This window comes from Drosophila miranda (genome assembly GCF_003369915.1).
Source record: "Drosophila miranda strain MSH22 chromosome Y unlocalized genomic scaffold, D.miranda_PacBio2.1 Contig_Y1_pilon, whole genome shotgun sequence".
NCBI classification, from domain to species: Eukaryota; Metazoa; Arthropoda; class Insecta; order Diptera; family Drosophilidae; genus Drosophila; species Drosophila miranda.
Genome location: NW_022881603.1, coordinates 2,101,073 through 2,126,677, shown reverse-complemented (window position 1 = coordinate 2,126,677; position 25,605 = coordinate 2,101,073). Strand labels below are relative to the sequence as shown.

At 48.9% G+C, this 25,605-nt stretch overlaps 2 protein-coding genes, 1 long non-coding RNA gene and 5 pseudogenes across 4 annotated transcripts; 7 read left to right on the top strand and 1 right to left on the bottom strand.

Annotated features, from left to right (window-relative positions):
* Window positions 1-2,899: 2,899 nt before the first annotated feature.
* LOC117191231 lies at window positions 2,900-3,648 on the bottom strand. Of its 2 annotated transcripts, none has more exons than XR_004473974.1 (2): window positions 3,418-3,648; window positions 2,900-3,374 (listed from the first exon to the last, which is right to left on the bottom strand). It is a non-coding gene; the product is annotated as an uncharacterized LOC117191231 (long non-coding RNA). The 2 variants fall into 2 exon arrangements; XR_004473975.1 differs by having other exon boundaries at window positions 2,900-3,365.
* An 804-nt stretch (window positions 3,649-4,452) lies between these two features.
* Window positions 4,453-20,513, top strand: LOC117190183 (annotated as a pseudogene).
* On the top strand, window positions 5,180-6,216 carry LOC117190181 (pre-mRNA-splicing factor syf1 homolog). Its single transcript, XM_033395243.1, has 3 exons — window positions 5,180-5,652; window positions 5,717-5,936; window positions 6,004-6,216. Exons 1-3 carry the CDS (start codon window positions 5,276-5,278, stop codon window positions 6,214-6,216), a joined length of 810 nt encoding a protein of 269 aa, XP_033251134.1. The 5' UTR covers window positions 5,180-5,275.
* Window positions 6,405-8,448, top strand: LOC117191212 (annotated as a pseudogene).
* On the top strand, window positions 12,324-12,980 carry LOC117190180 (cytosol aminopeptidase-like). Its single transcript, XM_033395242.1, has one exon. It carries the CDS (start codon window positions 12,324-12,326, stop codon window positions 12,978-12,980), a length of 657 nt encoding a protein of 218 aa, XP_033251133.1.
* On the top strand, window positions 18,158-20,407 carry LOC117190178 (annotated as a pseudogene).
* On the top strand, window positions 20,429-21,703 carry LOC117191220 (annotated as a pseudogene).
* A 1,356-nt stretch (window positions 21,704-23,059) lies between these two features.
* Window positions 23,060-24,926, top strand: LOC117191204 (annotated as a pseudogene).
* Window positions 24,927-25,605: the final 679 nt, after the last annotated feature.

The following is a 25,605-nucleotide window of genomic DNA, read 5'->3' as shown; positions in this document are numbered from 1 at the left end:
TAGATTTGTGGTAAAAGTGGATGTGTGTAACGTCCAGAAGGAATCGTTTCCGACCCCATAAAGTATATATATTCTTGATCAGCATCAATAGCCGAGTCGATTGAGCCCTGTCTGTCTGTCCGTCTGTCCGTCCGTCCGTCCGTCCGTCCGTCTGTCCGTCTGTCCGTCCCCTTCAGCGCCTAGTGCTCAAAGACTATAAGAGCTAGAGCAACGATGTTTTGGATCCAGACTTCTGTGATGTCACTGCTACAAAAATATTTCAAAACTTCGCCACGCCCACTTCCGCCCCCACAAAGGACGAAAATCTGTGGCATCCACATTTTTAAAGATACGATAAAACGCAAAGTCGTAGAAAATGACTATATGTTCTAGAGTGTAAAATCTCAACCAGATCGTATAATTATTATAGCCAGAATCAAGACAACAATTTCATTCTTTCTCGCTGTCTCTCTCTAACACAGGTTTCATGGTCGGTTTTGCCAATTGCAAAATATGAGTTCAAGGATCTCAGAACATATAAGAGCCAGAGCAACAAAATTTGGTATCCACACTCCTGTGATATCGGACCTTGACCGTTTTGTGTCCAAATTTCGCCACACCTCTTTCCGCCCCCGCAAAGGACGAAAATCTGGGGATATTCAAAAATCTCAGAGACTATTAAGGCTAGAGTAACCAAATTTGGTATCCGCACTCCTGTTAGATCTTACTATAAAACGTGTATCTCAAAATTTCGCCCCACCCCACCACCCCACCATCTGTTGCATCCACAATATTGCACATTCGAGAAAACTAAAAACGCAGAATCATAGATAATGACCATATCTATCAGATTGCTGAATCTGGATCAGATCGGATCATTTTTGTAGCCAAAAGCAAGAAATCAATTTGCAGTGGCTACGCAGCGCCCGACGTCACGATCAGACTGATTTTCTGTCTCTCTCGCACGCATTCTGTGTCGTGTCGTTCAATATTAGCGGCGGCTGCCGGAGGAGAGCCATACTGACTAAGTATCGGGTATAACTGTAGAGTTGCGGTGTCCGCAGCAACTCACAACGTTCCCCTCGTGTTTATTCGGAAAAAAGCAAAATTTGTCTGGAACTGTCTGAAAAATAAGAGAACTTTCGTAACCTGTCGCGAGGGACTGTCCATATCATTAAGCGATGAAGTCTGTACGCTTGATGCACGCCCTGTGCAGTCGTGTCCAGCACACATTCCTGGCCAGACGCAGAGATGTGGAACAGCGACGGCACTACGCCGAGAAATGTGACTCGGTGATCAAAGGCGTTGGGGGGGGCGTGTACGCCAAGGAGGGCGACCGCCAGCCCAAGATGACACCATCCGGCGAGAAGTTTTACGATCGCGTCCAGGGTAAGATCACTGATCTCATACGCGAGACGGGCCTGAGTGGCCAGCTGGGAAAAGGCCGTGTCTTTATGAACGTGGATGCGGAGTTCCGTGCGGTGGCCGTGGTCGGCGTGGGACAGGAGGGGGCCGGCTTCAACGACCTGGAGATGATCGACGAGGGAATGGAGAACGCTCGCGTCGCTGCCGGCGTGGGGGCTCGTGCCCTTCAACTGCAGGGCTGCACAGATGTCTTCGTGGAGTCGATGGAGTATGCGGAGCAGGCGGCCGAGGGGAGCGCCTTGGCCGTCTGGCGCTACAACACCAACAAGCGCACTCATTTCCAAACTGGAGCTGTACGACTCTCCCGACTCGGATGCCTGGATGCGGGGCCTGTTCAAGGCCGAATCGCAGAACCTGGCCCGTCGCCCGACGCCCACAATCTTCGCCCAGTCAACGGTGGATGCCCTGTGCCCCTGCGGGGTATCCGTGGAGGTACACAGCATGGACTGGATCGAGTCCAAGAGCTTGAACAGCTTCTTGATGGTGGCCAAGGGCAGCTGCGAGCCGCCGATCATCTTGGAAATCGCCTACTGCGGCACCGCACCCGAGGACAAGCCCATCCTCCTGCTGGGCAAGGGCATCACATTCAACAGCGGGGGCCTCTGCCTCCGTCCCAAGGACTGCTTGTCCATGTACCGCGGCTGCATGTCCGGTGCAGCCGCCTGCGTGGGCGTCATCCGAGCCGCCGCCGGCCTATCGCTGCCCCTAAACATAACGGCACTGCTGCCGCTGTGCGAGAACATGCCCTCCGGAATGGCGGCCAAGCCTGGCGACGTGGTGTCCCTCCTCAATGGCAAAACTCTCGGCTTCGTGGACGTCAGCAAGGCTGGTGTGATGGCCATGGCCGATCCCTTGCTCTACGCCCAGACGATCTACAAGCCGCGCATGGTCGTGGACATTGCTACAGTGGGCTACGCCGTCTGCCCAGCAGCTGGGCGGAGCAGCAGCCGGGATTTTCAGCAATTCGAACTTCGTCTACAAGCAGTTCGAGAAGGCCGGTGCCCTTACGGGGGATCGCGTTTGGCGTCTGCCCCTGTGGCGCTACTTCAAGGAGCTGATCATGCCGAACGAGACCTTTGACATCAGCAACCGCGGACGTGGCCCCGCCTCCAGCTGCATCGCTGCCGCCGTTCTGCACGAGCTGGTGCCGTGCGTCGACTGGGCCCACCTGGACATCCGCAACGTGGGCATGCTGACGCGCTACAATCCGCTCCCATATTTGCTGAAGGACCGCATGACTGGCCGTCCCACTCGCACCATCGTTCTGTTTCTGTTTCAGATGGCTTGCCCCGACGGCAAGTAATCTGATTATGTTCGTTACACAATTCCTTTGTTAATGTTCCGCGTTCCACATTTGTTGTTAATTGAAGTACCCCCACCACCACCCCCCAACATTTTCACGCACGTTACACGAACACATTTTTATTATTGTTCAATTTTAATCCAGAGTTTACAATTGAGCTTCCATGCTGATTGAAGGATGAAAAGAACCACATAAAATATGCAAAAAGGTCGCCATTTTATTGTTGAGATTCATTATAAATCGAGAATATACATGACATATAGGGCAAATCTGGCCTAGGTGAGGTCTTTACAAATCGGGCTCGTTAAAAACCTCGAAAAACATTTTTGCAATACAAATGGTGGAGAAATTAGCCGCTTATTTTACTTTTCCTCTCTTCTGTTCATCATTTCACTTCAACGCTCAAGCATCTATACTTATGCTCATTATTGCGTTGCTATTGCTTACAGAGGCTTTACATAGAGCTCTCACATGCACAGCCAAAAACCGCAACTGCACCCACATGCACACGCATACAGCGATGCGTTCGGTTTTCGCATTGGGAGCGTCGCATCGCGTGATCTTCTAATTCTCTTTCGCTCGCCTTCTTTTCGTTGAGTGGAGTTTCTTGGAAATTCCAGTTGCTGTACCGTTGACTCTTAGCCGCGCCTTCCACTAACTTAAACCACTAATTTAATAGTCAATGGCCGGAAAGAATTACATATACTTACATATATATGTCAACGTGTCCCGTTTTTTTTGGTGATTTGTTGTTATTCGACCAAAAATTGCTGCCTTCTCGTTTCATTTGTTGTACCGTTGTAGCTGAGCGTCTTTGGTGCTAAGTGCGTCTTGCGGGAAAAATTAGTGGATTATTCGCGCACAAAAAGAGCCGATCGCGGAAAGAAAAATATGAATAAATTATAAAATTCATTTGTGTTTCTGTTTTTTTTTTAATAGTGCTTTTGTGTGTGTGTGTGTGTGTGTGTGTGTGTGTGTGTGAATATAACGACAGAATGGAAACGGCAAGGAAAGAACAGAAAGAGAGAATGCAGCAAAAGTGGAAGAACCAGGAAGAAGGTAAGAAAATGTTGTTTATGTTTTTCTTTGCTGTACGATTATAGGCGATGAACTAAAAAGATATAAAAAAAAATAGATCGATAGCATTTTGTTAGCTTTATCTTTAGTATGGTGGCAAATAAGGGGAAAAATTTTTACCAAGAATCATCTTTCTTAAAGGAGAAAATACTAAAGGCAAACAGGACTATAAAAATAACGAAAAATACCGAAAAAGTCAACTTCGGCTGATCTTAAAAGGTTTTCAGTTCAAATCTAATGAAAATATATGCCTGTTGTTTTCTTTCAATTTAGAGAATAATATCGGGAGAAACGTATATGAAAATGGGTTTAATTATTTATTCTCGTAAATTGTTTTTTTGACAGTGTATGCCACGCCCAGACTCCCTTTATAATTGTGATTTTTGTTGTTGCTGTTGTTTCTGGTCAAGTGCTGTGAAGAGGTGGGGAATGAATGTTTATGTTTCCGACTAAAGTGCTTCTTTTGTAAATCACTTTCGAGCTCCAGAGCCATGCAAAGGCTGAGGTTGAAGGTTGAATTAAAATTCCTGCACTTATAATTATCTCCTGCTGTTGTCCTTTACGGACGCACATGTACATACATGTGTACATATGTACTTCCTTTCACCGCATGTATTTTCAAATGTCAATTAGTTGAGTCAATTGAGCGAAAGTGCAAAATGTGAACCGCAATAACGTTTATATATGTACATTTACGGAATTCACTCGCCTCTGTTAATCTTTTGGCTTCTATTGTCTCCTTGCCCCCCCTGGTCCTCGGTCTTTTGGCCTTTGTTGGGGCAGCAGAGCCCTTTTGCGAGGCCAGCTTTGCGAAGTTCGAGGAGCTGTCGTTGAACAAGCGCATGGAGGAGGTGGCCAAGAACGAGGGGGCCACCGAGGAGGACGACATCGATGTGGAGCTGCGCCTGTCGCGCTTCGAATACCTCATGGAGAGGCGTCTGCTGCTGCTGAACAGTGTCCTGCTGCGCCAGAATCCGCACAACGTTCACGAGTGGCACAAGCGGATCAACCTGTACGATGACAAGCCCACGGAGATCATCAACACCTACACCGAGGCCGTGCAGACAGTCCACCCCAAGCTGGCGGTGGGAAAGCTGCACACCACACCCTCTGGGTGGAGTTTGCCAAGTTCTACGAGTCCAATGGCCAGGTGGAGGACGCCCGCGTGGTCTTCGAGCGGGGCACCGAGGTGGAGTACGTCAAGGTGGAGGATCTGGCCGCCGTGTGGTGCGAGTGGGCGGAGATGGAGCTGCGCCAGCAGCAGTTCGAGGCTGCCCTCAAGCTGATGCAACGTGCCACGGCGTGCCCAAGCGGAAGGTGGCGTATCACGACTCGGAGACAGTGCAGTCGCGCCTCCACAGATCCCTGAAGGTGTGGTCCATGTACGCCGATCTGTAGGAGTCCTTTGGCACCTTCAAGACCTGCAAGGCTGTCTACGAGCGCATCATCGACCTGAAGATCTGCACGCCGCAGGTGATCATCAACTATGGCATGTTCCTCGAAGAGCACAACTACTTCGAGGAGGCCTATCGGGCCTACGAGAAGGGAATTGCCCTGTTTAAGTGGCCGAATGTGTACGACATCTGGAACTCGTATCTAAGCAAGTTCCTCGCGCGCTACGGGGGCACAAAGCTGGAGCGGGCCCGCGACCTCTTCGAACAGTGCCTGGATCAGTGTCCCGCTGAGCATGCCAAGTACTTTTACCTGCTCTACGCGAAGCTGGAGGAGGAGCACGGCCTGGCCCTGCATGCCATGTCCGCATGTCGGGCTCTGCCCGAGCAGCATATGCGCCACATGTGCGTCGAATTCGCCGAGCTGGAGACAAAGCTGGGCAAGGTGGATCGAGCCAGGGCCATCTACGCTCACAAGTGAGTCGACATTTAACCGTTGGATCGTCAATATTCTAAGCTCTCTTCTGCTTTGTCCCAACAGGTGTGCGATCCCCGCATCACGGCGGACTTGGAAGGAGTTCGAGGTGCGTCATGGCAACGAGGATACGATGCGTGAAATGCTGCGGATCAAGCGTTCCATTCAGGCCACCTACAACACGAACACGAATGGTGTGGCTGCCGATGATGGTGCTGGCTCCGGACCGCCAGGCGGCGGCCGAGGCCAAGCAGAAGCCCGCCGAGAAGGCTGCCTCCAATATCATGTTTGTGCGCGGCGAGACCCAGGGCGGGGCCAAGGGCAAGGAAAATACAGTCGTCAATCCGGATGAGATTGATATTGGCGACAGCGAAGACGACGACGACGATGAGGAGGAGGACCTGCAGCAGCCGAGTGGAGACCAGGCCGAGGCAGGCCAGGCCACAACCAAAACCGATGACGAGGGCCTCATCATGAAGAAAATGCGCTTCGAACAAAAGGCCATACCGGCCAAGGTCTTTGGCAGCCTCAAGCCGACAAATCAATCCGATTCCGATGAGGGATAAATCTTTTGTTTCTTTTGATTACGCGAAATATAAATGTATGTCTGTGGACATACATACATACATCCCTCGATTTGAGACCTATTCTTCGGAGACCTATTCTTCGTTTTGTTCGGAAATTCATAAATTCCTCGAATCTCAGCAGGCGTTGGCAATGTTTCCCTGCCAGAGCTTGAGCCTTGGGATATCTCATTCCTTTCGAATCAGCTGTTGGAAGCACATCTATTCTCTCTATTTTTTAGATTTACATTTTTTTTATTCGGAAAAAAGCAAAATTTGTCTGGAACTGTCTGAAAAATAAGAGAACTTTCGTAACCTGTCGCGAGGGACTGTCACTATCATTAAGCGATGAAGTCTGTACGCTTGATGCACGCCCTGTGCAGGCGTGTACAGCACACATTCCTGGCCAGACGCAGAGATGTGGAACAGCGACGGCACTACGCCGAGAAATGTGACTCGGTGATCAAAGGCGTTGTGGTGGGCGTGTTCTCCAAGGAGGGCGACCGCCAGCCCAAGATGACACCATCCGGCGAGAAGTTTGACGATCGCGTCCAGGGTAAGATCACTGATCTAATACGCGAGACGGGCCTGAGTGGCCAGCTGGGAAAAGGCCGTGTCTTTATGAACGTGGATGCGGAGTTCCGTGCGGTGGCCGTGGTCGGCGTGGGACAGGAGGGGGCCGGCTTCAACGACCTGGAGATGATCGACGAGGGAATGGAGAACGCTCGCGTCGCTGCCGGCGTGGGGGCTCGTGCCCTTCAACTGCAGGGCTGCACAGATGTCATCGTGGAGTCGATGGAGTATGCGGAGCGCCTTGGCGGTCTGGCGCTACAACACCAACAAGCGCCGTCGGGACCGCACACTCATTTCCAAACTGGAGCTGTACGACTCTCCCGACTCGGATGCCTGGATGCGGGGCCTGTTCAAGGCCGAATCGCAGAACCTGGCCCGTCGCCTGGCCGATACGCCGGCCAATCAGATGACGCCCACAATCTTCGCCCAGTCAACGGTGGATGCCCTGTGCCCCTGCGGGGTATCCGTGGAGGTACGCAGCATGGACTGGATCGAGTCCAAGAGCTTGAACAGCTTCTTGATGGTGGCCAAGGGCAGCTGCGAGCCGCCGATCATCTTGGAAATCGCCTACTGCGGCACCGCACCCGAGGACAAGCCCATCCTCCTGCTGGGCAAGGGCATCACATTCAACAGCGGGGGCCTCTGCCTCCGTCCCAAGGACTGCTTGTCCATGTACCGCGGCTGCATGTCCGGTGCAGCCGCCTGCGTGGGCGTCATCCGAGCCGCCGCCGGCCTATCGCTGCCCCTAAACATAACGGCACTGCTGCCGCTGTGCGAGAACATGCCCTCCGGAATGGCGGCCAAGCCTGGCGACGTGGTGTCCCTCCTCAATGGAAAAACTCTCGGCTTCGTGGACGTCAGCAAGGCTGGTGTGATGGCCATGGCCGATCCCTTGCTCTACGCCCAGACGATCTACAAGCCGCGCATGGTCGTGGACATTGCTACAGTGGGCTACGCCGTCTGCCCAGCGCTGGGCGGAGCAGCAGCCGGGATTTTCAGCAATTCGAACTTCGTCTACAAGCAGTTCGAGAAGGCCGGTGCCCTTACGGGGGATCGCGTTTGGCGTCTGCCCCTGTGGCGCTACTTCAAGGAGCTGATCATGCCGAACGAGACCTTTGACATCAGCAACCGCGGACGTGGCCCCGCCTCCAGCTGCATCGCTGCCGCCGTTCTGCACGAGCTGGTGCCGTGCGTCGACTGGGCCCACCTGGACATCCGCAACGTGGGCATGCTGACGCGCTACAATCCGCTCCCATATTTGCTGAAGGACCGCATGACTGGCCGTCCCACTCGCACCATCGTTCAGTTTCTGTTTCAGATGGCTTGCCCCGACGGCAAGTAATCTGATTATGTTCGTTACACAATTCCTTTGTTAATGTTCCGCGTTCGAAATTTGTTGTTAGTACCTCCACACACACCCCCCCCTACGCCCCCCCCCCCCCCCACCCTCCCCACAACATTTTAACGCAAATTGCCAAGAGGTGCACACGCCAAGAGGTTACACGAACACATTTTTATTATTGTTCAATTTTAATCCAGAGTTTACAATTGAGCTTCCATGCTGATTGAAGGATGAAAAGAACCACAAAATATGCAAAAAGGTCGCCATTTTATTGTTGAGATTCATTATAAATCGAGAATATACATGACATATAGGGCAAATCTGGTCTAGGTGCAGAAAAAGAAAAACAGAAGAAAGCAGAAGCTGATGCAAAAAGAGGATTGTTGAAAAGTTGTTAAAGTTGTTGTTTGTAGCTATGTACATAAAGTTGTAAAGTTGTTGTTGGTGGCTATAAACATTAAGTTGAACAATCCAAATTCTGTGAGCCTAACAGTAGACACGGAGTTTAATAAAAGATCGGTCGTTTAAATCGGTTGGAAAATTGTGAAATTCATTGTCGCGCCGCAGCGTCGCCTTGTCCGTGCGCAGTACGTACGCAAGCAGAAAAAACACGCACAGACACGTTGTGTGTGATACACACTTATAAACAGAAAAGACAAGCACTCGTCGGGTACACAGACACAAGTCGAAAAGAGCCGCAAAATGATGCAAACACCGCCGCCGTTGCACTGGAAAGAGAGAGAGAAGGAAGAAGCTGTACCAGGAACGTCGCGCCCGAGTGCAAACGAGATGGAAGATTTAGAAAATGCGGAAAACAATACTGATGGCAAGATTGATCAAATGATAAAGTTGCTAAGTTTGAAAGTGCTTTGCGATGAGCAACGAGAAATCCAAATGAAGATCGCTCCAGATAATTTTACAAAAGTTGTGAGCGATTGTGATGGAAAATCGGTTCCCATAGAAAAATGGTTTGAGATATTCGAAAAAAATGCCGACGCATATGAGCTTACTGAAAAGCAAAAGTATGTGCAGGCCAGAGGAAAAATGACCGGTGCAGCTAAGCTTTTCCTTGAAGCTGAATGCGTGTGCACCTATGAGGAACTCAAGAACGTATTATTGGATGAATTCACATGTAGCTATAACAGTGCAGACATTCATAAGCTGCTGCAAGAAAGAAAGAGGAAGAGTAGTGAGTCGATGCACGAGTACTTGCTGCAGATGAGAAAAATAGCAGCAGTCGGACATGGTGAACACGCGGCTGTTATAAGCCATATTGTGAACGGTCTGGACATAAGAAACGAGTATAAGTATGCCATGTATCGCTGTAAGACCTTCAGGGCCTTGAAAGAAGAGTTCGATATCTATGATCGTTTGAACATATCGGAGAAGAAGGGCAATAACGAACAGCATAAAACGAGTTTCAAGCAGCAAAGTGGGCAAAGCGGTAAAAAAGAATATTGCTATAACTGTGGATCAGGAGAACACAAACGCAAAGACTGCAAAGCCGAAACGAAGTGTTTTAAGTGCAATCAGACTGGTCACATTTCGCGTAACTGTCCTTATGAAGGTGATAAAGTTGATAAAGTTCGCGTCATTTTGGATCGCAGTCGCATGAAAAAAATTCAAATAAACGGCATTGTTGTTGACTGTCTTGTGGATACAGGGTCAGATGTAACCATAATCAAAGAGAGTATGTTGAAGACCATGAAAAACGTTAAACTTTTGAAGTGCACAACTATGTTGCGCGGTCTGGGTCAGATATCAACAAAGCCTGTTGGATACTTTAATGCAGAAGTTACCGTGGATAAGTTGCAGACCACACAGAAGTTTTTAGTAGTCCCCAGTAGCCAGATTGATTTCGACGCACTTTTGGGGCATGATTTCATTAAAAAGTTCCGTTTCGTCGCTGATATGCAAGGATACACGTTTTTGAAGCATGACGCAGATCCTGTGCCAACAGATGAGCATGCTCTTATATATAATGTAACTGAAGAGTCATCCTTTGTAGCTCCGCCGCAATATCGAAAAGACGTTGAACAGATGATAAGAAACATTTACCAAATGCCCACAGAAGTTGCAAAGCAGTCTCCAATCCAACTGAAGATAGTTCCCGACGGAGTAATCAAGAGTAAACAGCATGGTATTGCTGGACTGCTTCCCAGTCCCGATCATGGAGGAAGTCTTGGAAAAGCTGTAGTCGGCTAAGTGGTTTACCATAATGGACCTTGAAAACGGATTTTTCCATGTGCCTATGGAAGAGCAAAGCAAGTCGTATACGGCCTTTGTTACAAAGGAGGGATTATTCGAGTTTAATAAAGCGCCTTTCGGATTCAAGAACTCGCCAGCTGCGTTCATTCGGTTCGTAAGCTATATTTTTCAAGAATCCATCAACTCTGACATTATGCAGCTTTATATGGACGACATAATTGTTTACGCCGCGTCGCCCGAGGTATGCATGAGGTAGACAAAGTTGGTCCTGGAGACAGCTGCGCAGTTTGGCCTAAAGATCAAGTGGAAGAAATGTAGCTTCATGCAGCCACGCATTAGCTTTCTGGGCCATATCATTGAGGACGGGAGAATCTGGCCCGGCAAAGAGAAGACAGCAGCTGTCAGTCGGTTTGCTACGCCCAAAGACATTAAAGCAGTTCAAGCATTTCTGGGACTCACAGGCTTTTTCAGAAAGTTCATCCCGGGCACAAGTTGCCCGGCCGCTCACGAATCTACTCAGGAAGGAAGCAGTTTTCAACATTGGCGAAGCAGAGCAACAGTCGCTACAAACCTTAAAGAATCTGCATGTAATCGCACCTGTATTACATTTATACTCACGAGAAGCGCCAACGGAACTCCACACGGATGCATCCAAAGAAGGTTTCGGAGCAGTTCTGTTGCAGCAGTCTGATGGCAATTTCCACCCCATTTACTATTGGAGTAAAAAGACTACACAAGCCGAGTCCAAACGTCACAGTTACTATTTGGAGGTCAAAGCTGCATACCTCGCACTCAAGAAGTTTCGTCACTACCTGTTGGGGATCAAATTTGATCTTGCCACTGACTGTGCGGCGTTTAAGCAGACAACAACGAAAGTAGATATACCCAGAGAAGTTTCCCAGTGGATTCTGTATATGGAGGACTTTACATTCAAAGCAGTACACCGCCCAGGGGCCAGAATGAGACACGTGGACTGTCTCAGTCGTTTTCCGCAGACATGCATGTTCGTGACGACGGAGCTAACAGCTCGGATAAAGAAAGCACAGCAGGATGACGATTTCATCAAAGCCACAGTTGAGATCCTGAAGCAGCACCCATATCAAGACTACAAGCTTAAAGGAGGTCTTCTCTTCAAATCTGTAAATGGCAATGACGTATTGGTGGTTCCAAGGCTGATGGAAAGGGAAATCATTCAAGGATCGCATGAAGTTGGTCATTTCTCCACAGCGAAGACAATGCACTCAGTTCAGCAGCAATACTGGATTCCGCACCTTGAACGGAAAGTAAATAAGTTGATTACTAATTGTATCAGTTGTATAATTTTCAGCAAAAAGTTGGGCAAACAAGAAGGCTATCTTCATTGCATTGACAAGGGTGACACACCACTATACACGCTGCACGTTGATCATTTGGGACCAATGGATGCGACAGCCAAGCAATACAAGTACATTTTTGCTGTGGTAGATGCATTCTCCAAGTTTGTGTGGCTGTTCCCAACTAAGTCAACAGGTCACAAAGAAGTTGTGAAGAGGCTGAGCGATTTGTCATTTGTGTTTGGTTTTCCCAAGCGCATAGTCAGCGACAGAGGAGCAGCGTTTACATCCAACGCATTCAGCGAGTTTCTCAACGAGAACAAAGTCGAACATGTGTGTACAACGACAGGTGTGGCGAGAGGCAACGGTCAGATTGAGCGGGTGAACCGTTCAATTTTGGGTATCATCGCAAAGCTCTCAGCTCAGGAGTCAACGAAGTGGTACAAGCATGTGCCACAGGTCCAGATGGCGATTAATTCGCATGTGCATTCTACGTTGAAGTCGTCGCCATTCGAGGTCATGTTTGGGACAAAGATGCACAGACAAGCTGAAAGTCGACTATTGGAGGTGCTCAACGAGGAGTTGGTTACGCAGTTTAACATCGAGCGCCAAGAACTGCGTGACCAAGCGAAACAAAACATTGATAAAAAACGACGACCTGAGCCGACGGCTGCATGTCCGGTGCAGCCGCCTGCGTGGGCGTCATCCGAGCCGCCGCCGGCCTATCGCTGCCCCTAAACATAACGGCACTGCTGCCGCTGTGCGAGAACATGCCCTCCGGAATGGCGGCCAAGCCTGGCGACGTGGTGTCCCTCCTCAATGGAAAAACTCTCGGCTTCGTGGACGTCAGCAAGGCTGGTGTGATGGCCATGGCCGATCCCTTGCTCTACGCCCAGACGATCTACAAGCCGCGCATGGTCGTGGACATTGCTACAGTGGGCTACGCCGTCTGCCCAGCGCTGGGCGGAGCAGCAGCCGGGATTTTCAGCAATTCGAACTTCGTCTACAAGCAGTTCGAGAAGGCCGGTGCCCTTACGGGGGATCGCGTTTGGCGTCTGCCCCTGTGGCGCTACTTCAAGGAGCTGATCATGCCGAACGAGACCTTTGACATCAGCAACCGCGGACGTGGCCCCGCCTCCAGCTGCATCGCTGCCGCCGTTCTGCACGAGCTGGTGCCGTGCGTCGACTGGGCCCACCTGGACATCCGCAACGCGGGCATGCTGACGCGCTACAATCCGCTCCCATATTTGCTGAAGGACCGCATGACTGGCCGTCCCACTCGCACCATCGTTCAGTTTCTGTTTCAGATGGCTTGCCCCGACGGCAAGTAATCTGATTATGTTCGTTACACAATTCCTTTGTTAATGTTCCGCGTTCGAAATTTGTTGTTAGTACCCCCACACACACCCCCCCTACGCCCCCCCCCCCCCCACCCACCCACAACATTTTAACGCAAATTGCCAAGAGGTGCACACGCCAAGAGGTTACACGAACACATTTTTATTATTGTTCAATTTTAATCCAGAGTTTACAATTGAGCTTCCATGCTGATTGAAGGATGAAAAGAACCACAAAATATGCAAAAAGGTCGCCATTTTATTGTTGAGATTCATTATAAATCGAGAATATACATGACATATAGGGCAAATCTGGTCTAGGTGCAGAAAAAGAAAAACAGAAGAAAGCAGAAGCTGATGCAAAAAGAGGATTGTTGAAAAGTTGTTAAAGTTGTTGTTTGTAGCTATGTACATAAAGTTGTAAAGTTGTTGTTGGTGGCTATAAACATTAAGTTGAACAATCCAAATTCTGTGAGCCTAACAGTAGACACGGAGTTTAATAAAAGATCGGTCGTTTAAATCGGTTGGAAAATTGTGAAATTCATTGTCGCGCCGCAGCGTCGCCTTGTCCGTGCGCAGTACGTACGCAAGCAGAAAAAACACGCACAGACACGTTGTGTGTGATACACACTTATAAACAGAAAAGACAAGCACTCGTCGGGTACACAGACACAAGTCGAAAAGAGCCGCAAAATGATGCAAACACCGCCGCCGTTGCACTGGAAAGAGAGAGAGAAGGAAGAAGCTGTACCAGGAACGTCGCGCCCGAGTGCAAACGAGATGGAAGATTTAGAAAATGCGGAAAACAATACTGATGGCAAGATTGATCAAATGATAAAGTTGCTAAGTTTGAAAGTGCTTTGCGATGAGCAACGAGAAATCCAAATGAAGATCGCTCCAGATAATTTTACAAAAGTTGTGAGCGATTGTGATGGAAAATCGGTTCCCATAGAAAAATGGTTTGAAAAGCAAAAGTATGTGCAGGCCAGAGGAAAAATGACCGGTGCAGCTAAGCTTTTCCTTGAAGCTGAATGCGTGTGCACCTATGAGGAACTCAAGAACGTATTATTGGATGAATTCACATGTAGCTATAACAGTGCAGACATTCATAAGCTGCTGCAAGAAAGAAAGAGGAAGAGTAGTGAGTCGATGCACGAGTACTTGCTGCAGATGAGAAAAATAGCAGCAGTCGGACATGGTGAACACGCGGCTGTTATAAGCCATATTGTGAACGGTCTGGACATAAGAAACGAGTATAAGTATGCCATGTATCGCTGTAAGACCTTCAGGGCCTTGAAAGAAGAGTTCGATATCTATGATCGTTTGAACATATCGGAGAAGAAGGGCAATAACGAACAGCATAAAACGAGTTTCAAGCAGCAAAGTGGGCAAAGCGGTAAAAAAGAATATTGCTATAACTGTGGATCAGGAGAACACAAACGCAAAGACTGCAAAGCCGAAACGAAGTGTTTTAAGTGCAATCAGACTGGTCACATTTCGCGTAACTGTCCTTATAAAGGTGATAAAGTTGATAAAGTTCGCGTCATTTTGGATCGCAGTCGCATGAAAAAAATTCAAATAAACGGCATTGTTGTTGACTGTCTTGTGGATACAGGGTCAGATGTAACCATAATCAAAGAGAGTATGTTGAAGACCATGAAAAACGTTAAACTTTTGAAGTGCACAACTATGTTGCGCGGTCTGGGTCAGATATCAACAAAGCCTGTTGGATACTTTAATGCAGAAGTTACCGTGGACAAGTTGCAGACCACACAGAAGTTTTTAGTAGTCCCCAGTAGCCAGATTGATTTCGACGCACTTTTGGGGCATGATTTCATTAAAAAGTTCCGTTTCGTCGCTGATATGCAAGGATACACGTTTTTGAAGCATGACGCAGATCCTGTGCCAACAGATGAGCATGCTCTTATATATAATGTAACTGAAGAGTCATCCTTTGTAGCTCCGCCGCAATATCGAAAAGACGTTGAACAGATGATAAGAAACATTTACCAAATGCCCACAGAAGTTGCAAAGCAGTCTCCAATCCAACTGAAGATAGTTCCCGACGGAGTAATCAAGACCTTTTATCACTCACCGAGTCGTTTATCAACAGACGAAGCCAGTGCCGTAAAGAAGCAAGTCGAAGAATGGATCGAGCAAGGAATCGTGCGCAAGTCGTCTTCAAATGTAGCGAGCAGAGTTGTCGTCGTGAAGAAAAAAGATGGTACACTTAGAGTTTGCGTAGACTACAGGAAGTTAAACAGCATGGTATTGCTGGACTGCTTCCCAGTCCCGATCATGGAGGAAGTCTTGGAAAAGCTGCAGTCGGCTAAGTGGTTTACCATAATGGACCTTGAAAACGGATTTTTCCATGTGCCTATGGAAGAGCAAAGCAAGTCGTATACGGCCTTTGTTACAAAGGAGGGATTATTCGAGTTTAATAAAGCGCCTTTCGGATTCAAGAACTCGCCAGCTGCGTTCATTCGGTTCGTAAGCTATATTTTTCAAGAATTAATCAACTCTGACATTATGCAGCTTTATATGGACGACATAATTGTTTACGCCGCGTCGCCCGAGGTATGCATGAGGAAGACAAAGTTGGTCCTGGAGACAGCTGCGCAGTTTGGCCTAAAGATCAAGTGGAAGAAATGTAGCTTCATGCAGCCACGCATTAGCTTTCTGGGCCATATCATTGAGGACGGGAGAATCTGGCCCGGCAAAGAGAAGACAGCAGCTGTCAGTCGGTTTGCTACGCCCAAAGACATTAAAGCAGTTCAAGCATTTCTGGGACTCACAGGCTTTTTCAGAAAGTTCATCCCTGGCTATGCACAAGTTGCCCGGCCGCTCACGAATCTACTCAGGAAGGAAGCAGTTTTCAACATTGGCGAAGCAGAGCAACAGTCGCTACAAACCTTAAAGAATCTGCATGTAATCGCACCTGTATTACATTTATACTCACGAGAAGCGCCAACGGAACTCCACACGGATGCATCCAAAGAAGGTTTCGGAGCAGTTCTGTTGCAGCAGTCTGATGGCAATTTCCACCCGATTTACTATTGGAGTAAAAAGACTACACAAGCCGAGTCCAAACGTCACAGTTACTATTTGGAGGTCAAAGCTGCATACCTCGCACTCAAGAAGTTTCGTCACTACCTGTTGGGGATCAAATTTGATCTTGCCACTGACTGTGCGGCGTTTAAGCAGACAACAACGAAAGTAGATATACCCAGAGAAGTTTCCCAGTGGATTCTGTATATGGAGGACTTTACATTCAAAGCAGTACACCGCCCAGGGGACAGAATGAGACACGTGGACTGTCTCAGTCGTTTTCCGCAGACATGCATGTTCGTGACGACGGAGCTAACAGCTCGGATAAAGAAAGCACAGCAGGATGACGATTTCATCAAAGCCACAGTTGAGATCCTGAAGCAGCACCCATATCAAGACTACAAGCTTAAAGGAGGTCTTCTCTTCAAATCTGTAAATGGCAATGACGTATTGGTGGTTCCAAGGCTGATGGAAAGGGAAATCATTCAAGGATCGCATGAAGTTGGTCATTTCTCCACAGCGAAGACAATGCACTCAGTTCAGCAGCAATACTGGATTCCGCACCTTGAACGGAAAGTAAATAAGTTGATTACTAATTGTATCAGTTGTATAATTTTCAGCAAAAAGTTGGGCAAACAAGAAGGCTATCTTCATTGCATTGACAAGGGTGACACACCACTATACACGCTGCACGTTGATCATTTGGGACCAATGGATGCGACAGCCAAGCAATACAAGTACATTTTTGCTGTGGTAGATGCATTCTCCAAGTTTGTGTGGCTGTTCCCAACTAAGTCAACAGGTCACGAAGAAGTTGTGAAGAGGCTGAGCGATTTGTCATTTGTGTTTGGTTTTCCCAAGCGCATAGTCAGCGACAGAGGAGCAGCGTTTACATCCAACGCATTCAGCGAGTTTCTCAACGAGAACAAAGTCGAACATGTGTGTACAACGACAGGTGTGGCGAGAGGCAACGGTCAGATTGAGCGGGTGAACCGTTCAATTTTGGGTATAATCGCAAAGCTCTCAGCTCAGGAGTCAACGAAGTGGTACAAGCATGTGCCACAGGTCCAGATGGCGATTAATTCGCATGTGCATTCTACGTTGAAGTCGTCGCCATTCGAGGTCATGTTTGGGACAAAGATGCACAGACAAGCTGAAAGTAGACTATTGGAGGTGCTCAACGAGGAGTTGGTTACGCAGTTTAACATCGAGCGCCAAGAACTGCGTGACCAAGCGAAACAAAACATTGATAAAAAACGACGACCTGAGCACGGCTACAGACTAGGAGACATGGTCGCGATCAAGAGGACGCAGTTCGTCGCAGGACGCAAGTTGGCCAGCGAGTATCTAGGCCCATATGAAGTCATCAAGGTAAAGCGGAACGGTCGCTACGACGTCAGAAAGGTTGCTCAAGTCGAGGGGCCAAATATCACAGCAACGAGCAGTGACAATATGAAGCTATGGCGTTTTGTCTCAGAGAACGATGATATATTATCATCTGGGACAGATGAAGATGAGCAGGAGGGCCGAATGTAAAGGACAGTGTACCAAGCAGTTAACACTATCCCATCTAAATTAACATTTGAACTTAAGATACCATCGATAAGACCTAACCGATAGAACCAGACTTAACCGATGTTTAAAAGACCTAACCGATAAGGGGTTATCGATATGGGAGTCGGTTGTTGGAAGTAGAAGCAGAAAGTTGAACAAAAAGTCGGAAGAACAGACTCATTAATTGCACATCTTAAATCATACACTTTGTACTCTTTTTCGAAAAACACTATTAATAAACGATACATTATTATTAATCTTACATATATATGTTAACGTGTCCCGTTTTTTTTTGGTGATTTGTTGTTATTCGACCAAAAATTGCTGCCTTCTCGTTTCATTTGTTGTACCGTTGTAGCTGAGCGTCTTTGGTGCTAAGTGCGTCTTGCGGGAAAAATTAGTGGATTATTCGCGCACAAAAAGAGCCGATCGCGGAAAGAAAAATATGAATAAATTATAAAATTCATTTGTGTTCCTGTTTTTTTTTTTAATAGTGCTTTTGTGTGTGTGTGTGTGTGTATGAATATAACGACAGAATGGAAACGGCAAGGAAAGAACAGAAAGAGAGAATGCAGCAAAAGCGGAAGAACCAGGAAGAAGGTAAGAAAATGTTGTTTATGTTTTTCTTTGCTGTACGATTATAGGCGATGAACTAAAAAGATATAAAACAAAATAGATCGATAGCATTTTGTTTGCTTTATGTTTAGTATGGTGGCAAATAAGGGGGTAAACTTTTACCAAGAATCATCTCTCTTATAGGAGAAAATACTAAAGGCAAACAGGACTATAAAAATAACGAAAAATAGCGAAAAAGTCAACGTCGGCTTATCTTAAAAGGTTTTCAGTTCAAATGTAATGAAAATATATGCCTGTTTTCTTTCAATTTAGAGAATAATATCGGGAGAAACGTATATGAAAATGGGTTTAATTATTTATTCTCGTAAATTGTTTTTTTGACAGTGTATGCCACGCCCAGACTCCCTTTATAATTGTGATTTTTGTTGTTGCTGTTGTTTCTGGTCAAGTGCTGTGAAAAGGTGGGGAATGAATGTTTATGTTTCCGGTTAAAGTGGTTCTTTTGTAAATCACTTTCGAGCTCCAGAGCTATGCAAAGGCTGAGGTTGAAGGTTAGGTTGACCCGGACGGCCCACAGAGGGGGCCCCACATAGGCCAGTATGGCCCTTAGTTGTCCGAATAGTGGGGTGGTGGGGGGGGGGGGGGTATGAACCGTCGCGGCAGTGTTTAGTGGGTGTTGAAGTCCTCGAGGATCGAGGTATTTTTCGCATAGGCCAGTAGTTGCTGTGGCGTCCTCTTGGAGGCATCTTCCAGTGATGCCAGCACTGGGGCGCCCAGGTATCTCCTCCTTGCCCTTAAGAGAGCAGGACAGTTGCAGATGAGATGTTCTAGGGTTTCGGTTGCCCCAGGTTCGTCACATTTCCTACAACTGTCTCTGTGATTCCTAGCTTTGTCGCATGCGCCGCAGCCAGGCAGTGTCCCGTTAATATTCCCACTAATAATCTGCAGTCCTTCCGTGGTAGGTGCAGCAGGTAGTGGCTGAGTTTGTCATTGCGTTCCTTGCACATGATTTTCGAGGTTCTGCAGGCGGTGGTACTCCTCCACCTACATTCGGTTTGTGATCCGGCCTGCTTTTCTAGATCGCTTTGCAGCGTTCTGAGGGAGACAGGCACGTTCTCGGTTCTCGTATTCGCCAGCCCGACGCCTTCCTTAGCTAGTACGTCCGCCGTCTCGTTCCCTTCGATGCCCTGGTGGCTGGGAATCCAGTAGATCCGCACTGACTTTGTCGTGCTTAGGGTATCTAGTGCCTCCCTGCTCGCCAAGACATTTCTGGAACTGACTGCGGACGACTGCATGGATCTTATCGCCGCTTGGCTGTCGACGAATAGGTTGACCGCATCGTGTGCTCTTTCAGTGAGAAGAGCGACCTCTGCTGCTTTCCTGATGGCAAAAGGTTGAGGTTGAAGGTTGAATTAAAATTCCTGCACTTATAATTATCTCCTGCTGTTGTCCTTTACGGACCCACATGTACATGCATGTGTACATATGTACTTCCTTTCACCGCATGTATTTTCAAATGTCAATTAGTTGAGTTAATTGAGCGAAAGTGCAAAATGTGAACCGCAATAACGTTTATATACATTTACGGAATTCACTCGCCTCTGTTAATCTTTTGGCTTCTATTGTCTCCTTGCCCCCCCTGGTCCTCGGTCTTTTGGCCTTTGTTGGGGCAGCAGAGCTCTTTTGCGAGGCCAGCTTTGCGCAGTTCTAGGAGCTGTCGTTGAACAAGCGCATGGAGGAGGTGGCCAAGAACGAGGGGGCCACCGAGGAGGACGACATCGATGTGGAGCTGCGCCTGTCGCGCTTCGAATACCTCATGGAGAGGCGTCTGCTGCTGCTGAACAGTGTCCTGCTGCGCCAGAATCCGCACAACGTTCACGAGTGGCACAAGCGGATCAACCTGTACGATGACAAGCCCACGGAGATCATCAACACCTACACCGAGGCCGTGCAGACAGTCCAGCCCAAGCTGGCGGTGGGAAAGCTGCACACCACACCCTCTGGGTGGAGTTTGCCAAGTTCTACGAGTCCAATGGCCAGGTGGAGGACGCCCGCGTGGTCTTCGAGCGGGGCACCGAGGTGGAGTACGTCAAGGTGGTGAATCTTGCCGCCGTGTGGTGCGAGTGGGCGAAGATGGAGCTGCGCCAGCAGCAGTTCGAGGCAGCCCTCAAGCTGATGCAACGTGCCACGGCCATGCCCAAGCGGAAGGTGGCGTAACACGACGACTCGGAGACAGTGCAGTCGCGCCTTCACAGATCCCTGTGGTCCATGTACGCCGATCTGGAGGAGTCCTTTGGCACCTTCAAGACCTGCAAGGCCGTCTACGAGAGCATCATCGACCTGAAGATCTGCACGCCGCAGGTGATCATCAACTATGGCATGTTCCTCGAAGAGCACAACTACTTCGAGGAGGCCTATTGGGCCTACGAGAAGGGCATTGCCCTGTTTAAGTGGCCGAATGTGTACGACATCTGGAACTCGTATCTAAGCAAGTTCCTCGCGCCCTACTGGGGCACAAAGCTGGAGCGGGCCCGCGACCTCTTCGAACAGTGCCTGGATCAGTGACCCGCTGAGCAATCCAAGTACTTTTACCAGCTCTACGCGAAGCTGGAGGAGGAGCACGGCTTGGCCCGGCATGCCATGTCCGTCTACGATCGCGCCACGTCCGCCGTCAAGGAAGAGGAGATGTTCGACATGTACAACATATTCGTGAAGAAGGCCATCGAGGCTCTGCACGAGCAGCATATGCGCCACATGTGCGTCAAATTCGCCGAGCTGGAGACGAAGCTGGGCTAGGTGGATCGAGCCAGGGCCATCTACGCCCATTGCTCACAGGTGAGTCGACATTTAACCGTTGGATCGTCAATATTCTAAGCTCTCTTCTGCTTTGTCCCAACAGGTGTGCGATCCCCGCATCACGGCGGACTTCTGGCAGACCTGGAAGGAGTTCGAGGTGCGTCATGGCAACGAGGATACGATGCGTGAAATGCTGCGGATCAAGCGTTCCATTCAGGCCACCTACAACACTCAGGTCAACATGATGGCTGCCCAGTTTGTCAACACGAACACGAATGGTGTGGCTGCCGATGCTGGTGCTGGCTCCGGACCGGATGCCATGCGGCTGCTCGAGGAGAAGGCCCGCCAGGCGGCGGCCGAGGCCAAGCAGAAGCCCGCCGAGAAGGCTGCCTCCAATATCATGTTTGTGCGCGGCGAGACCCAGGGCGGGGCCAAGGGCAAGGAAAATACAGTCGTCAATCCGGATGAGATTGATATTGGCGACAGCGACGACGACGACGACGATGAGGAGGAGGACCTGCAGCAGCCGAGTGGAGACCAGGCCGAGGCAGGCCAGGCCACAACCAAAACCGAAGACGAGGGCCTCATCATGAAGAAAATGCGCTTCGAACAAAAGGCCATACCGGCCAAGGTCTTTGGCAGCCTCAAGCCGACAAATCAATCCGATTCCGATGAGGGATAAATCTTTTGTTTCTTTTGATTACGCGAAATATAAATGTATGTCTGTGGAATACTTCCCTCGATTTGAGACCTATTCTTCGGAGACCTATTCTTCGTTTTGTTCAGAAATTCATAAATTCCTCGAATCTCAGCAGGCGTTGGCAATGTTTCCCTGCCAGAGCTTGAGCCTTGGGATATCTCATTCCTTTCGAATCAGCTGTTGGAAGCACATCTATTCTCTCTATTTTTTAGATTTACATTTTTATACCCGATACTCAAAATGAGTATTGGGGTATATTAGATTTGTGGTAAAAGTGGATGTGTGTAACGTCCAGAAGGAATCGTTTCCGACCCCATAAAGTATATATATTCTTGATCAGCATCAATAGCCGAGTCGATTGAGCCCTGTCTGTCTGTCCGTCTGTCCGTCCGTCCGTCCGTCTGTCCGTCCCCTTCAGCGCCTAGTGCTCAAAGACTATAAGAGCTAGAGCAACGATGTTTTGGATCCAGACTTCTGTGATGTCACTGCTACAAAAATATTTCAAAACTTCGCCACGCCCACTTCCGCCCCCACAAAGGACGAAAATCTGTGGCATCCACATTTTTAAAGATACGATAAAACGCAAAGTCGTAGAAAATGACTATATGTTCTAGAGTGTAAAATCTCAACCAGATCGTATAATTATTATAGCCAGAATCAAGAAAACAATTTCATTCTTTCTCGCTGTCTCTCTCTAACACAGGTTTCATGGTCGGTTTTGCCAATTGCAAAATATGAGTTCAAGGATCTCAGAACATATAAGAGCCAGAGCAACAAAATTTGGTATCCACACTCCTGTGATATCGGACCTTGACCGTTTCGTGTCCAAATTTCGCCACACCTCCTTCCGCCCCCGCAAAGGACGAAAATCTGGGGATATTCAAAAATCTCAGAGACTATTAAGGCTAGAGTAACCAAATTTGGTATCCGCACTCCTGTTAGATATTACTATAAAACGTGTATCTCAAAATTTCGCCCCACCCCCTTCCGCCCACACAAACGACGAAAATCTGTTGCATCCACAATATTGCACATTCGAGAAAACTAAAAACGCAGAATCATAGATAATGACCATATCTATCAGATTGCTGAATCTGGATCAGATCGGATCAGTTTTGTAGCCAAAAGCAAGAAATCAATTTGCAGTGGCTACGCAGCGCCCGACGTCACGATCAGACTGATTTTCTGTCTCTCTCGCACGCATTCTTTGTCGTGTCGTTCAATATTAGCGGCGGCTGCCGGAGGAGAGCCATACTGACTAAGTATCGGGTATAACTGTAGAGTTGCGGTGTCCGCAGCAACACAACGTTCCCCCTCGTGTTTATTCGGAAAAAAGCAAAATTTGTCTGGAACTGTCTGAAAAATAAGAGAACTTTCGTAACCTGTCGCGGGGGACTGTCCCTATCATTAAGCGATGAAGTCTGTACGCTTGATGCACGCCCTGTGCAGTCGTGTCCAGCACACATTCCTGGCCAGACGCAGAGATGTGGAACAGCGACGGCACTACGCCGAGAAATGTGACTCGGTGATCAAAGGCGTTGTGGTGGGCGTGTACGCCAAGGAGGGCGACCGCCAGCCCAAGATGACACCATCTGGCGAGAAGTTTTACGATCGCGTCCAGGGTAAGATCACTGATCTCATACGCGAGACGGGCCTGAGTGGCCAGCTGGGAAAAGGCCGTGTCTTTATGAACGTGGATGCGGAGTTCCGTGCGGTGGCCGTGGTCGGCGTGGGACAGGAGGGGGCCGGCTTCAACGACCTGGAGATGATCGACGAGGGAATGGAGAACGCTCGCGTCGCTGCCGGCGTGGGGGCTCGTGCCCTTCAACTGCAGGGCTGCACAGATGTCTTCGTGGAGTCGATGGAGTATGCGGAGCAGGCGGCCGAGGGGAGCGCCTTGGCCGTTTGGCGCTACAACACCAACAAGCGCCGTCGGGACCGCACACTCATTTCCAAACTGGAGCTGTACGACTCTCCCGACTCGGATGCCTGGATGCGGGGCCTGTTCAAGGCCGAATCGCAGAACCTGGCCCTTCGCCTGGCCGATACGCCGGCCAATCAGATGACGCCCACAATCTTCGCCCAGTCAACGGTGGATGCCCTGTGCCCCTGCGGGGTATCCGTGGAGGTACGCAGCATGGACTGGATCGAGTCCAAGAGCTTGAACAGCTTCTTGATGGTGGCCAAGGGCAGCTGCGAGCCGCCGATCATCTTGGAAATCGCCTACTGCGGCACCGCACCCGAGGACAAGCCCATCCTCCTGCTGGGCAAGGGCATCACATTCAACAGCGGGGGCCTCTGCCTCCGTCCCAAGGACTGCTTGTCCATGTACCGCGGCTGCATGTCCGGTGCAGCCGCCTGCGTGGGCGTCATCCGAGCCGCCGCCGGCCTATCGCTGCCCCTAAACATAACGGCACTGCTGCCGCTGTGCGAGAACATGCCCTCCGGAATGGCGGCCAAGCCTGGCGACGTGGTGTCCCTCCTCAATGGAAAAACTCTCGGCTTCGTGGACGTCAGCAAGGCTGGTGTGATGGCCATGGCCGATCCCTTGCTCTACGCCCAGACGATCTACAAGCCGCGCATGGTCGTGGACATTGCTACAGTGGGCTACGCCGTCTGCCCAGCAGCTGGGCGGAGCAGCAGCCGGGATTTTCAGCAATTCGAACTTCGTCTACAAGCAGTTCGAGAAGGCCGGTGCCCTTACGGGGGATCGCGTTTGGCGTCTGCCCCTGTGGCGCTACTTCAAGGAGCTGATCATGCCGAACGAGACCTTTGACATCAGCAACCGCGGACGTGGCCCCGCCTCCAGCTGCATCGCTGCCGCCGTTCTGCACGAGCTGGTGCCGTGCGTCGACTGGGCCCACCTGGACATCCGCAACGTGGGCATGCTGACGCGCTACAATCCGCTCCCATATTTGCTGAAGGACCGCATGACTGGCCGTCCCACTCGCACCATCGTTCTGTTTTTGTTTCAGATGGCTTGCCCCGACGGCAAGTAATCTGATTATGTTCGTTACACAATTCCTTTGTTAATGTTCCGCGTTCCACATTTGTTGTTAATTGAAGTACCCCCACCACCACCCCCCAACATTTTCACGCAAATTGCCAAGAGGTGCACACCCCAAGAGGTTACACGAACACATTTTTATTATTGTTCAATTTTAATCCAGAGTTTACAATTGAGCTTCCATGCTGATTGAAGGATGAAAAGAACCACATAAAATATGCAAAAAGGTCGCCATTTTATTGTTGAGATTCATTATAAATCGAGAATATACATGACATATAGGGCAAATCTGGCCTAGGTGAGGTCTTTACAAATCGGGCTCGTTAAAAACCTTCGAAAAACATTTTTGCACTACAAATGGTGGAGAAATTAGCCGCTTATTTTACTTTTCCTCTCTTCTGTTCATCATTTCACTTCAACGCTCAAGCATCTATACTTATGCTCATTATTGCGTTGCTATTGCTTACAGAGGCTTTACATAGAGCTCTCACATGCACAGCCAAAAACCGCAACTGCACCCACATGCGCACGCATACAGCGATGCGTTCGGTTTTCGCATTGGGAGCGTCGCATCGCGTGATCTTCTAATTCTCTTTCGCTCGCCTTCTTTTCGTTGAGTGGAGTTTCTTGGAAATTCCAGTTGCTGTACCGTTGCCTCTTAGCCGCGCCTTCCACTAACTTAAACCACTAATTTAATAGTCAATGGCCGGAAAGAATTACATATACTTACATATATATGTCAACGTGTCCCGTTTTTTTTGGTGATTTGTTGTTATTCGACCAAAAATTGCTGCCTTCTCGTTTCATTTGTTGTACCGTTGTAGCTGAGCGTCTTTGGTGCTAAGTGCGTCTTGCGGGAAAAATTAGTGGATTATTCGCGCACAAAAAGAGCCGATCGCGGAAAGAAAAATATGAATAAATTATAAAATTCATTTGTG